This window comes from Ochotona princeps, chromosome 29, assembly GCF_030435755.1.
Source record: "Ochotona princeps isolate mOchPri1 chromosome 29, mOchPri1.hap1, whole genome shotgun sequence".
In the NCBI taxonomy this organism is placed as follows: Eukaryota; Metazoa; Chordata; class Mammalia; order Lagomorpha; family Ochotonidae; genus Ochotona; species Ochotona princeps.
In genome coordinates, this window is record NC_080860.1 from 3,997,141 (window position 1) to 4,011,379 (window position 14,239).

A 14,239-nucleotide genomic window follows, 5' to 3' on the forward strand; every position below is an offset into this window, starting at 1 on the left:
TAGCAGCACGGCAGAACTGTTGTTTATTTGGGGAAAAAATATTCCTAACAGAGTCAAGTCATATCAGCATCTGCCAGGATAACTCCCACAATCTAGAGAATTCCCATTCAGGGCCGCAGCCTCATTGGCCAAAGATGCTAAGCACGACTTAAGCCGTGAAAGATGCCTTCATCCAGAAAGATCCTCCAGGGAGGCCTCGCCGCCACAAGCAGGCTTCCAGCCCCTTCCAGTTCGTCAGACTCGCAGAGAGAAGATGAAGATATCCACGTTGGACCCAAGTCCAGGGCATGGAAGTGGCAATCCTGCTGCGCCAGGAACGGTCATCTCTGCAGAAGGACAATGTTGCAGCTGGAAGAGGGAAGGAAGGGGGAGACACTCAGGCAGAGCAGGAGTCCAGGTGAGGATGGAGCAGAGAGGCATCCATGAGCCAGGGCTCCTGCCGGCTCTGCACCTCCACTCTCTTGGCACCTGGGTGGAGCGTCAGTTCCTGTGCAGAGGCGTTCCCGTCACTCAGCACCCCCCACTCCCTGGGTCCAAGGGCTAGTGGGCGCCCACAGCACCGTGCGAAGGGACAGGAGTAGATAGTTACCCCAGCAGTCCCTTCCCAGTCCAGCGCTTTGGCACGAGTCTGAGCTGGTGTCTCTGTCCTTGGCGGAGCACTGTCACAGCCAGGGGCTTCTGCAAGGAAAATAAGCCCACCTCATGTCCACCTTGCTGAGGCTGCAGGGGCCGAGGAGCTGTCCACAGCTGCCGGCCTAGGAAGGTTTGTATTTCCAGCCCAAGCCTGGTGAGCAGGGACCACAGCCCGGGGAGCAGCCAGTGGGGCTGCAGATTGGTACATGGTCCTGAAGAGACAGCTGTCTTCACGCAAGGGTTCATTTTACAGAGTTGCAAGATGCTATAGCCTAGAACTATTCAAAAGTTAAAAACACTCAAAACACCCAAAATCCCCATCAATAAAGTATGGCTACAATACCACACAGGGTGCCAGCGCCAGGTGCAGCCAGCTAAGCCCTGTCTACAATGCCAACATCACGAATACAGGTGCCAGCTCAGGTCCCGGCTGCTGTGTCTGGGAGAGCAGCCAGGACAACGACCCCAGGCCTTGGGCCCCGCATCTACATGGGAGACCCGGAAGAAGCTCCCGCTTCTGGCTTCAGCCTGACCTTCCCAGGCTGTGTGGCCACTTGGGGAGTGAACCAGCAGATGAGGATCTCTCTCTCTCTCTCTCTCTCTCTCTGAAGTTCTGCCTTTCAAACAAATAAATAAATGCTAAAAAAAAAAAAAAAAAAAAAAAAAACACTTTGTCTTTTCCTCTATTCCTTTCAAGAAATTAGTAACTCTAATAATAATAATAATAAAGTTTTTGGGAAGAACATATTAAAAGCAAACAAACAAACCACAAAGAGTGGTCACTCCCAGGCATAAACCCTCCTAGAAAAGGCAGACTACGAGAAAGGAGTTTCGGCACCGGCACGGCGGCACGGCGGCCAGGAGCCCCACTCACCATCTCACTGTGCTGCACCACACTGCTGATGTGATGCAGTGACTGGAAGTTCTGGGCGTTCACAGAGCCAAACTCCAGAATCTCATCACCCACCTGCAGACCCTGGAGAAGAGGAAGCAGCAGGCTGAGCTGGAGGTTACACATGCTTTGGAAGTCCTTCACGCCCTCCACCACCCAACTCAGCATCAATGCAGAGTGTTCGTTTCTACGAGGCAGAATGGCCCAACGTACAGAGGTCAGGCATTGGCGCCCTAATGAAGAGAAGGGCAGAGGCAGGCTGCTCCCCACCCCCCTGGGGTCTCCTTCCAGGGTTGATCTAACTAAAGGCAGCTGGTCCTCCCACCACTGGAAAAACCAGCTGTGGCTCTCCAGGGTCCTGATCCAGTGAACAGGGCAGGAGGGGACAGGCCAGTCTGGGCCCACTCTGTTCAGGAGCCAAAATGTGAACAAGACAAACACCGGATCTAGAAACCTCCAAACAAGGAGTCACAGGCCCAAGGAGAACCAGGACCAGAAACATCCTTTGCCTGGGCCCTAAAAACACTGATGGCACGTGTTTACCCTTCAGACACTCGCCATGCACCAGGGGCCGTGGACACAGCAGGAGACAGCACAGAGCTGCTGCAGAGTCCTAGCAGTGCCCAGGGGCAGCACGCGGTGCCACCTTAGGAGTCATGTGGCCTGGCACAAGTGCCTTCAGGTCCCCTCCTTGAGGTAACGCAGTTGAGACTGGTCCTGCTCCAGAGGGGACTATGGGATGAAGGTTAAACTGTGTCCACAGGTCAACCTGTACACAGATGTCCTAGCCATGTTATTCCTGACAGTCACAAAGTCAAAACAACCCCGATGTCCACCAACTAACAGCTAAACACAAAGTGGCACAAGCGAGAAGAGACAGCCCCAGAAAGGGCTGCAGCCTGCACAGGTCACCACGTGGGCGGACCTCAGAAATACTGACAAAGGAAAACATTTGCAGAGGGCGTGTGTTGCTGACTCCCTCTACATGGACCGACAGTCCCATGGCAGGGTTTGGGATGATGGCTGACTGGGACAGGGTGCTGACACTGACTGGCAATGGCTGCATGGCCCTGCAAACGGACTAAAAGATACTGAGAAGTGCAATCCAACGGGGGCACTTCCTGTTAGGAGATCCACATCTCAACACTGCAGTTGAATACTGCACAAATCCACCAAGGCAGGGACACAGCCCCTCACAGGACACTGACAGCCACCAGCAGCCACGCTGAGCCCAGCAAGGAGGAGCCCCAAGGAGACTGCCTGAGAGCCTCTCTCTTGGGACATCTGTCCCAGCCATCTTCAGGGCTGGGAACATCGTCCAGTTCATGGACAGCAGGGGCTGGTCTCTGCAAGAACCCTAGCTCCCTGACCCAGAGCACCCCGAGTCCAGGATTACCGCAGTGCTGGCTGGCGAGCCGGGGCTGACGCTGTTCACTCTGGCAAAGGCCTCAGGTGGATTGTGGCTCTCGGGGTGGCCCAATTTGTGGCTCATGGCCTCTCGCTGGGCCTCAGCCATGTCCCGAGCCTGCTTCTCTTTGTCGTGAGCGTGCAGCTGGTGCAAGGCCTCCTCCACCTGCTTCATCACCGCCTTGTGATCATTCTGCAAGCCTGGGATGGAAACCACCACATCAGGGGCCGAGGAAGACAGCAGAGGACACCAGAGTACCACACTTGGTCCCTGGACATTTAAATAGCCTCTACCTAAGAGCCAGACACCGGACCAGAGACCTGCCCTCCTAAGGACCGCATTCCAGTACGGAAAGAAGCAACGGCACAAGTCCTCACAGTGACATCCAGGGATGGCTGGGAGCCTGACCTGCTGGACAAGGACCTCAGGAAGTCCTCCCAAAGGCCGAGTGCTCACTGAAATGAAGAGCTGGGCAAAGCAGAAGCTGTCCCTCGACCATGAACTTGCAGGTGTACTGCAGTCATGCAAATGGGTGAATTGATGGGCGGGGCAGGGGAGAGGAAGTGCAATGTGGAACAGTGGGTTAATTGGCCGCTGCAACACCAGCACCCCATGTTGGAGAACTGGTTCAAATCCAGCTATTCCACTTCTGATCCAGCTCCCTGCTAATGCACCTGGGAAAGCAGAGGAGGATGGTCCAAGTGCTGGAGCCCCTGCCACCCAGGTGGGAGCCCAGATGGAGCTCCAGGCTCACAGTCTTGCCCTGGCCCAAAGGCATTTAGGACATTTTCTAGAAGACGAAAAATAGATTTTGCCATCGCTCTCTCTCTCTCAATAACACTGTCTTTCAAGTAAATGAATAATTTTAAGTGAATGAATGGTGCTTAAATCTTCTAGAAGAAAAACCTACTACCATGTGGCTGGGGACACTCAGTACAAGAGAGGCAACAGGAGGCACTCAAAGGCCTCCCTACTTGGGGCTCTGGGCAAGCACTGGCTTCTGGGAGGCAGAGCCAGGGTCTCCAAAGTTTGCTTTCTTTTTCTTTTTCTTTTTTTTTTTTTTCTAGAAAAGCTGGCAACTGAGGGCGTTGGGGTAAAGCTCTCTGGATTTTCAGTTCTGGTGGCTCACTCAAAATGTGAAAGTGCCCCCCCACATGACAAAGTCCACCAGGACCCCTGAGGGGTAACGTAACGAGCAGCGTTATTGTAGGCCAGAATTCTACTCAGAATTCAGATGTTTTTCTCCTCCTAGATAAAATATCTGCATAATGTGTGTGTGTATGATTTACTTAGTTGTTTAAAAGCTAAGAGTTATAGAAGATGGCTGAAACGGCCAGGGGTAGACCAGGCCAAAGCCAGGAGCTTTTTCCAGGTCTCAAGAGAGACAAAAAGCACCTCCATCAGGACCACCGACAGACAGCAGGGTACCCAGGATTAGTGACCTTGTTTGTGCCACACAGCAGGAAGCCCCACCAGGGCCACTCACAGATGATGTTGTGCCTAGCGGTGCGGACTTGGTACAGGTCCACGTCGGCCCGGGGGTAGCCCTCACAGTCCACCAGCGGCTCGTCCATTCCAACTCCTTTTTGCTGAAAGGAAGAAATGGGATAAAAAAAAGATTTCACGGGAGAAACATCTTCCAGACCTCTTTCCAGGCCACTTCCTTCAGAGCCACGGCCAAGAGGACTGTGATGACAGCTCCGGCTGACAGCTGCAGGCTCAGCACAGGTCACAGGTGTCTTATCCGTCCTCACAGCCCCCCTTTGAAGAAGGTGTTATCTCAACTATGTACTTTTAATACAGAAGTTCCTTAGGAACAGTGCAGATAAAGCCAAACATGCCTTCCCTGCCTCCTCCACCCCTCCCTCCCACAGGCAGCTGACACCTGGCTGCTGGCTTGCAGCTGCAGGGGAGGGAGAGCACCAGAGACCCCCAGCTGTGGCTGGGCTTTGATCTCAGGGCCTTCTGGCCCCTGAAGCACACACCGATATCACCGTCATCTCCAGGGAGCGGGGCTGAGTGGCCCTGAGCAGCAAAGGACAGGCTTGCTTTCAAGAAAAAAATCGCACGAGAGCACCGCCACTCGCTGGTTCACTGCCCAAACATCCGCCGTGGCCAGCACTGGGTCGAGACTGAAGTGGGAGCTCCACCCTGACCGCTCACCGCCATAGCCAGAGCAGGTGATCTCACCCAAGGACGATGTCACGCCTGGCCGAACAGCGGCCTCAAGGCACTTAGTGCTCTAAGTCTCTCTAAGCATTGAACCGTGACCTCAAGGATGCTTTTGTACAATACAATTGTTTCAATATTTCACAGTCTCTTCCTAGCTAAGCACAGAGCACCAGCCCTGCCTTCCATCAGATTGATCTGAGGCTCCGTCCTTCCACAATCAAGAGGAGCTCCTCAGCTTAAACCTTTGCCTGTTTTAAGTCTCACCTTCCCCATCAATGAGCCTGGAATCGGGCAAGCATTAGCCCAGGAGTTGAGACACTTGCATCACAAACTGGATTAAGCTACAGCCTGAGTTGTCGCAGCCTGAGTCCCAGCTCCTGTACATCTAATCCAGTCTCCTAATACAGTGCCTGGACCCTGCTGCACACACGGGGGACCCTCATGGAGTTCCTGGCTCCTGGCTTCAGCCTGGCTCAGCTCTTGTTCTTGTAATCACTTTGGGCGTGAGCCAGTGGAACTCCCTTGCTCTCTCTGTCACTCTACCTTTCAAATAAAACTACTTTTTTTTTTAAAGACCCCTGCATCCCACATTGCAGAGTGCTACAGTCTGAAGCCGAGTCTCAGCTCCTGACTACTTCCTGCTGGTGCCTCGGCCAACCTCTGGCTCCGTGGGTTCTGTGGCTGGGTTCCTTCCATCCAGGTGGGACGCCTAGATTGGGATTTTGGCTGCTGGCCTTGGCGTAGCCTGGCCTGGAGCCAGCGCAAACATTTGGGAGGTGAATCAGCAGATAGGAGCTGTCTTTCTGCCTTATAAATAAACGAACAAAAAATTTTAAATAAACTAAAATGAGACTAAAGATACTCATCTCTCTTCCTACTTGCTGGGAGAACTAATGGGCTGTCCTGCAAAGGCCAGGCACACATAAGGTGCAGCATGCTCAACAGGGCCCTAAACATCCTGTGTCTACATCCCGGCCCCAGACCTTGGGAGGGGAACTGTATTTGAGAATCACATCTTTGCAGGTGTTACGAAGGACCTTCAGAGTGGACCCTAAGGGCAGTGACTCATGTCCTTATGAGGGCACGGCAGAAGGATAGCTGACAGAGGGGATGTGAGTTAAGAGGGAGGCTCAGAAGGGAGCTGATCTGTCCCCTGGCCTTCCCCGGGGACTGGTCCAGGATGCCCCCTGCACCCCAGATGCTCAGACGCTCAAGTCCCTTATGTAGAACAGCACAGGATTTGCACAGAGCCTGCCTGCATCACCCTGTACCTAGAATCACCGACTGCCACTCAAATGCCACAAGCAGCTGCCTTATTATGTTGCTTTGGAAATAATGATAAGAAAAAAAGCATGTGTTGAGGATGTTAGCAACTGTCTCACATATGTAGACCCTGAGCTCAGCCGAGCCAGGGAATGAGCACCATGGGTGCATAGATGCATACAGAGAGGAGGAGAGACAGAGAGGAAGATCTTCGGTCCGATGGTTCACTCCCCAAGTGACCACAACGGCCGGTGCTGTGCCGATCCAAAGCCAGGAGCCAGGAGCTTCTTCCAGGTCTCCCACACGGGTGCAGGATCCCAAGGCTTTGGGTCAGTCCTCCACTCCTTTCTCAGGCCACAGCAGGGAGCTGGGAGGGAAGTAGAGCAGCCGGGATATGAACCTGGGCTCATATGGGATCCCAGTGAATGCAAAGCGAGGATTTTAGCCACTAGGCTACCACATCAGGTCCTATTTTTCTTTTTTCTTTTTCTTTAAGATTATTTGAGGAGGGCCCGGTGCAGTGGCCTAGCGACTAAGGTCCTTGCCTGGAACATGACAGGATCCCACAGGAGCGCCGGTTCTAATCCCGGCAGCCCCGCTTCCCATCCAGCTCCCTGCCTGTGGCCTGGAAAAGCAGTGGAGGACCACTGGTGGCTCACACACAAGGTACCACCTCACCTTCCATCTGACAAATTTCTTCCTGGGGCGGGAACAGTGCCAAGCTGTGTTCAGCTGCCGGCGACAACGCCAGCATCTTACAAGAGCACCAGTTCGGATCCTGCCTGCTCTGCCTCCTCGTGCGCCTGCGATGGCAGATGGCCAGCTGAGACACCGCCAGCCCTTCAGCAGACCCCGGTGGGGATCTATCTAGGCCTTGGCAACCCCCGGCAGTCTGCCTGTTGCATTCATTTCAGGGTCTGCTAGAAAAGTGGCGTCTACCGTCTCGACTGCCCACGGCCCCCCAAAGGGGACGCGCGAGCACACCCAGGGTTCCGAACCTCCCACGCCAGGCCGTCAGGAAAACAGCCGGCCACCTTGCATCAGGATCCAGACTCTGGCTAGTTTTACTGAGTCTGGGGACGCCTTCGCTTGCTCCTGTCGAAGACGGGGGGACACACAACATCGCCCATCTGCACAAGGGGACGCTCCAGCGTCCTCATTGACACCGCTCTGCCCGCCCACAGAGGCCTCGCGGGCCCACGGAAGGCCACGGGCCGGGGGAGCTGGCCCGGTCAGCGGGCCTGGAGGCGCCCCACGCCCGCCCGGGAGCCCCGAGCTCGCACTCACGCCCTCCAGCACGTCGTAGTAGGCCTTGATCTGCGCCTCGAGCTCCTCCTTGCGCCTGATCAGCTCCTGGATGTCGCTGATGGTGTCGGCACGGGCCTGAGGGGCCTCCCCGCTCGACGTCGCCTCCTTGTCAGACATCTTAGCCCTCACCCCGGGATCCTGCGACGCTGGCCGCCCCGCTGCCGGGCTACGGGACGCCGGCAGGCACGGGCTACGGCTCCGCCTGCGGACCAAAACACCTCGGCCGTCCGCGAGCGCGGGGAGGGGCGAGGGGCGAGGCCACGGGAAGCCACGCCCTCCCACCCCGTTTTCATTCCTCATTCGCTCAACAAACATTGAGCAATGTCCCAAAGAACCCAGGGTGCTCAATTCTTCCCTTCTTCAAAAGCCTCGAGGATTTACAAAATGAATTTGCATCTTTATCCCACATTTTACCACTTGTAAACTGCTGGGCTACATCCAGTTCCAGTTTTCACCACTTACTGCAGTCCATGTCTCGGAGTCTCAGTTTGGACATCTGTAAAATGGTGCAATTCATGACACAGAGCTGTCTCTGCCAGCAGCCCTCCCTCGCCGTGGATGCCCACATGTCCTACATGGTCTTAGGAGTTGTGAGGTGCGTGCTAAGGCCTGTGTAGCTGGTTAAAAAGGAAGTGAGGGCCCGGTTCAGTGGCCTAGCAGCTAAAGTCCTTGCCTTGAACGCGCCAGGATCCCACGTTCCCATGATTCTAATCCTGGCAGCCCCCGCTTCCCATTCACCTCCTTGCTTGTGGCCTGGGAAAACAGTCAAGGATGGCCCAAAGCCTTGAGATCCTGCACCCGCGTCAGAGACCTGGACAAGTTCCTGTCTCCTGGCTTCAGATCGGTGTAGCACTGGCCATTGCGGTCACTTGGGGAGTGAATCCTCAGACGAAAGATCTTTCTCTGTCTCTACTCTTCTCTGTATATCTGACTTTGTAATAAAAATAAATGAATAAATCTTAAAAAGAAAAAAAGGAAGTGACTTTAAAAAAAAAAAAAAAAAAAAAAAAAAAAGGAAGCCCTGCACTGTGGTGTTAGGAGTTTAACTGCCGCCTGGGACACCAGCATCCCATATGGGTACCACTAGTCCCAGCTGCACTGCTTTCTATGCAGCTCCCGGCTAACGCTCCTGGGAAGGCAGCAAAGGATGGTCCCGCTGCTTTGGCCCCTGCATGGAAGACCTGAATGAAGCTCCAGGCACCTGACTTAGGCTTGGCCTTGCCCTCATTGTTGTGGCCATCTGGGCAGTGAACCAGCAGATGGAACATTGATCTCTCTCTCTGGAACTCTGACTTTCAAATAAATAAACCTTTTAAAAAAGCTACAAAGGGAGCCCGGTGGCATGGCCTGGCAGCTAAAGTCCTTGCCTTGAATGCACAGGGATCCCATATGGACGCCGGTTCTAATCCCAGCAGCTCCACTTCCCATCCAGCTCCCTGCTTGTGGCCTGGGAAGGCAGTCAAGGCCGGCCCAGAGCACTGGGACCCTGCACCAGTGTGGGAGACCGGGAGGAGGTTCCTGGTTCCCGGCTTCGGATTGGCGCGCACCGGCCCGTTGCGGCTCACTTGGGGAGTGAATCATCGGACGGAAGATCTTCCTCTCTGTCTCTCCTCCTGTCTGTATATCTGACTTTGTAATAAAATAAATAAATCTTAAAAAAAAAAAAAAAGCTACAAAGGGGCTGGTGCCATGCAACAGGCTAATCCTTCACCTGTAAGCACCAGCATCCCAGAAAGGCACTGGTTCATGTCCCGACTGCTCCACTTCCTTCCAGCTCCCTGCTTGTGGCCTGGGAAAGCAGTCGAGGACAGCCCAAAGCCTTGGGACCCTGCACCCGCATGTGAGACCTGGAAGAGGCTCCTGGCTCCTCATTAGCTGAGCTCTGGCCGTTGTGACCACCTGGGGAAGGGAACCAACAGATGGAAGAGCTCTCTCATTCTCTCTCTCTACATCTGCCTTTCAAACAAATCTTTTCTTTTAAGCTACAAAAATATAAATTTACAACCAAATGAACTGCATAAAAAACAAAGATAACATGCTCAACCTCCACGTTATATATTTAAGATTTATTTGAAGGTCAGAGTTGCAGAGAGGAGCGTTACCGCATCTCGGTGTCAACAGTGTCTACAGGGTTATTTACAACCACTCCACCTCTACAGTGTTGCCCCATGCGTCCTCCTGAGTACCAAGGTCACTGGCCTCACGTTGAGAACTCAACATTGACCTTGGGGGATATTTACACCAGAGAACTCTGCAATGCTGCAGACCAAGGCTTGTTTCATTGTTCCATTGATTGTCAGGGGCAAAGGGGAACAGACCATGATTCCTGGCTTAAATCCTTGGCTTTTCCCGCACCACCTGCTTTTCTGTGTTGTTTTTAAAGATTTATTCATTTTTATTTGAAAGGCACACCTCAATTGGCCACAACAGCCAGGGCTGAGCCAACCGAAGCCAGGAACTTGGGAGTCCAGCAGGTTCCAGACTTAACCTGGGTCTCCCCTGTGGGTGCCAGGGGCCCAAGCTGTTGAACCTTCTTGTGCTGCCTTCCCAGGCCCACTGACAGGGAGCTGGCTCAGAGACTGACCAACCAGGACTTGAACCGGGACAGTGATATAAGATGCTGGCATTGTAAGCCATGTCAGCCAAAATATCAGCACCAACCACCTATTTCTGTAAAGTGTTACGGGCACACGGCCATGCCCATTCATTTACATACTCATTACCCAGCCTGCTTCTGGCCCACAAAGCCTGACCGTGTTCCCTAATCCGCTCTGTTCAGGCCACAATGTTCACATCCCTGTTCTCTGGGAGTTGAACTCCTGAGAGAGGCAACACACACAGCAGCAATGCTGGCGTGTTCTGGGAACAAAGCCCAGTCAGTACTTCCCAGCCGCACAGCCAACAAGCTCCCTGGGCAGATCTTCCTCTGCACCAGCTCCACCATCAGGGCACAGCTGCAAGCCCCAGCTGCTCAGCTCCCGACCCGGCTCCCTGCCAGTGTGCCTGGGAAAGCACGGGAAGACGGCTCAAGTGCTTGTCCCCTGACACCCATGTAGGAGTTGCAGATGCAGTTCCAGGTTCCCGGCTTCAGGCTGGCCCAGCCCTGGCCCATGCTTGTATTTAGAGAGCAAATCGACTGATAGATGATTTCTCTTTCTCCAAATAAATGTTATTTTAAAAATGTCTAAATCTGTCCACTCTATTTTGCTACTTTGTGACAGTCAATCTAAGCAATATCGCTAATATATCACATCCCCTCTCCCCGCCATGGAATAGACAACTTCCAGTATCTCCCACATCTTAATCCCTGATGCTGAGAGTCCTCAAAGGACCGTTGTTATTCTCCGTGTGTGTGTGTGTGTGTGTGTGTGTGTACTGGAGGTTTTAAATGCCAGAAGCTCAACTCAGACTAGTGCAAAGAAATGGGAATTGTGGAGGCTCATCCAAGGGCAAGCCAGGAGCAAGCTGCTCAGACAGGAAGAGTTGGCTGGCATCCTTCCTCCACGTCCTTCACCCTGGGCACGTGTCCTTCTGCAGGTTTAGAAACCGCTGACCAGCTGAACAAACCTGGAACCTCTACACGGCCTCTTTCTATGACAAGCATCACAGGGCAGACATGCATTGGCCAATTCTGGTCACATGGTCACTCCTGAGCCCCTCACAATAATTTTCATTGGCCAGTTCTGGTTATGTGGCCACTCCTGAGCCCATCACAGGGATTCTCATTGGCCAGTTCTGGCTTACACACCCCAAGAGGGAGAAGGATCAGATCACCAAAGGAGAAGTGAGATGCAGGTGCCAGCATTGGAGAGCGAGGAGAGCGAGCATTGGAGAGGTAAGAACATGGACAGGATTCCCTTCCATGCCCCCAGTGTCAAGCACAGAAGACATCTTCAGGCCATGTCAGAGCCCAGCCACTTGCACAGGCTGAGACACAGACTTACTAAGGGACCAGGGAGCGCCCAGCATCACAGCAACGAGCCCACAACAGCCGCTCTGGACCCTCCAGGCCCTCGCCGAGGCCCATCCCTGCCAGGCTTGGGCATCGGTGCTGCCCTCAACTGATAGGAGCAGCCCCACCCTGATGGTCCTGCCCAGCCACACCAGCCCTGATAACAGGGGCAACGCGGCATGCTGGCAGTCCTTCTGGTTGGTCCTTGTGACCTGGAAGACACGGCGATAGAGGGAAGGGGGGAAGGGGGGAACTTAGACCTCGGAGTCCTGTCACTCCGGGTGTCCAGCAGCCCAAAGCTACAGCTTCTTGGGGCAGAACACAGGGCTGTGTGCCTGAGGGGAACGGAAGCTCTTGGATTACGGTGTATTCTCCAAGCAGAACAGACTCGCCAATGGGATGTGGGCCACTCTGGTCCAAGCACCCAGCTGGGCGTCACCTGAGCAGCAAGGTCCTGGGGCAGCACTGCTGACTCAGGTATAAATAGACATCTCCCCACCCACCAGCACCACCAGAGCCCCTCTGGGCTTCTCTGCATCGGGGGTCCAACTGATGATTCCCCATGGACCCAGTGGGGAGCACAGTGCTCCTGGGAGGGCATGGAGGAGCACCCCATTTTATAGACATGTGAACTGAGGCTCAGGGAGGTAGGACGATTTGCCCTGGGATGCTCAGCCAGTAAGAGCCCAGATTTCTGCTTTGGTGGGGGCTGCGTTCCCTGCTCACTGGTCTGGAGCCCTTCCCCCTCTCTATACACACATACCCCTCCTCTGACCTTCCCACCCAGCCACAGGCCAAAGGGTGAGGAGTCTTCACAAGGTTGTCATCTTTTCATTTGTTTTTTTTAAGATTTATTTGTTTTTGTTGGAAAGTCAGGTTTACAGAGAGAAGGAAAGACACAGAGAAAAGATCTTCCTTCTTCTGGTTCACTCCCCAAATGACCACCACTACTGGAGTTGAGCTGATCTGAAGCCAGGAGCCAGGAGCTTCTTTTGGGTCTCCCACATTGGTGCAGGGTCCCAAGGCTTTGGGCCATTCTCTACTGCTTTCCCAGGTCATAAACAGAAAGCTAGTTGGGAAGTGGAGCAGCTGGAACATGAACCAGCATCCATCTGGGATCCCAACACTTGCAGAGGGAGGATAAGTCGATTGAGCCATCACACGAGCCCCTCTCCAGCGTCTTCCTGAGGAAAGCTGGGAGGCTAACTCTCCCTGTACTGGAAGTGGGCATGGAGGCTGCTCCCAGCAGAGCCTCCCACATCTGAGCCATGAAGGCATGGCCGGAAGCCATGTGAAGCAGAGGACCCCAGAGAGACAGCCTGGGTTCGGTTCCAGGTCTGTCCCACATGAGCTGTGTCTCTGGGCTCCTCTTTGAGCTGCCACCTCTTCATCCATCAAATAGGAATGTCAATGGCATCCGCAGATGGAGAGGGAGACTCAACAGGTTCTGGCTGTGGGACCCATGGGCCAGGGCTGGCTGCAGCAGTGTCCATGTCACAGGGATTCCTGTAAGCACAGCCTGGAAGACACTTTGTGCCCCTGTCACCAATCCATTTCCAAACACAATGTTTTTGCCACATTCCAACACGTCAGGATTGCTTCACCAAAGCCCATGGCTGTCACCCTGTACTTCAAGGGTTCCCAAGGCCACCCCAAGGACAGACAATGGGCTGCAAGGACTCCCAGAGCCCAGCACACAGTCACACTCATGGTTAAGATGCAAGACAACACAAGGACAAAGAGTAAGGCCAGTGAAGGGAAGAGGTGTGTGGGTAAAAGCCAGAGGAAACTGGGTGTAAGCTTCAAGGCCTCTCCATGGGGCACGTAGTGCGCAGCAAGTTCTGTGAGTAGGGAGCCACTGTGCACCACTGTGCTTGCTGGGGCCTGGGGACGACAGATCAGGCAGGCACACTGTAGGGTATGCCCAGGCTGCCAGAAAGCACAGCCCTCACCATCAGCACCAACTGTGGATGCACAGGGGTCCACTGCTATCAGTGCTGGAAGGCAAAGTTCCCCAGCACCGACTGCAGCACACCTGACCAGCAGGTCCTGCCAACAACCTCAGGCCTCCTGTCCTGGAAGCCCATTTGAACCCTGAGCTCATTGAGTGAGACCTCCCTAAGTACCTGGCAGCAATGGGTTGAGCCCCAAGAGCCACACCCATCTGCTGCTAATTTGCCCTACAGCGGAGCCCAGCCCAAACAGGCAGACAGCAGCTGGCAAAGAGAGAGCAGCAGAGCTCAGCCTCCACGGCCTCCCTCCCCAGCTCAATGTACATGGCTTGTGTAGGGATGCAACCAGAATGTGACCGAGATTCAATGCTCTGGTAAGCAAAGTCCAGAGAGGAGGAAGGCCAAAGTCAGCACTCCGCCCAGCAGAGGGACCTGCCAGCCCAGCCTGTGTGGCCCCGAAGCTGCTCATGTTCTGTTCCCTTTGGAAAACACTGACCTTGTGCTCCCGAGTTAGACCAGTCCAGCGTCTGAGCTGGGGTCTGGACTGGCCACAGCCAGCGGGGACACAGGGCATTCCTACTTGCTGTGGGAGGGAGAGCACACCAAGCCCTTCTCCCACACCTCACCCAGAGGCACCTGCTGCTGGCTTCTCCAGGGGA

The 14,239-nt window shown here is 54.2% G+C and overlaps 1 protein-coding gene across 1 annotated transcript; it reads right to left on the reverse strand.

Annotated features, from left to right (window-relative positions):
• Positions 1-7,881, reverse strand: PSMD9 (proteasome 26S subunit, non-ATPase 9). Its single transcript, XM_004595324.4, has 6 exons — positions 7,656-7,881; positions 4,420-4,522; positions 2,922-3,133; positions 1,508-1,609; positions 590-678; positions 1-348 (listed from the first exon to the last, which is right to left on the reverse strand). Exons 1-6 carry the CDS (start codon positions 7,791-7,793, stop codon positions 321-323), a joined length of 672 nt encoding a protein of 223 aa, XP_004595381.1. The 5' UTR covers positions 7,794-7,881; the 3' UTR covers positions 1-320.
• Between the last annotated feature and the right edge of the window lie 6,358 nt (positions 7,882-14,239).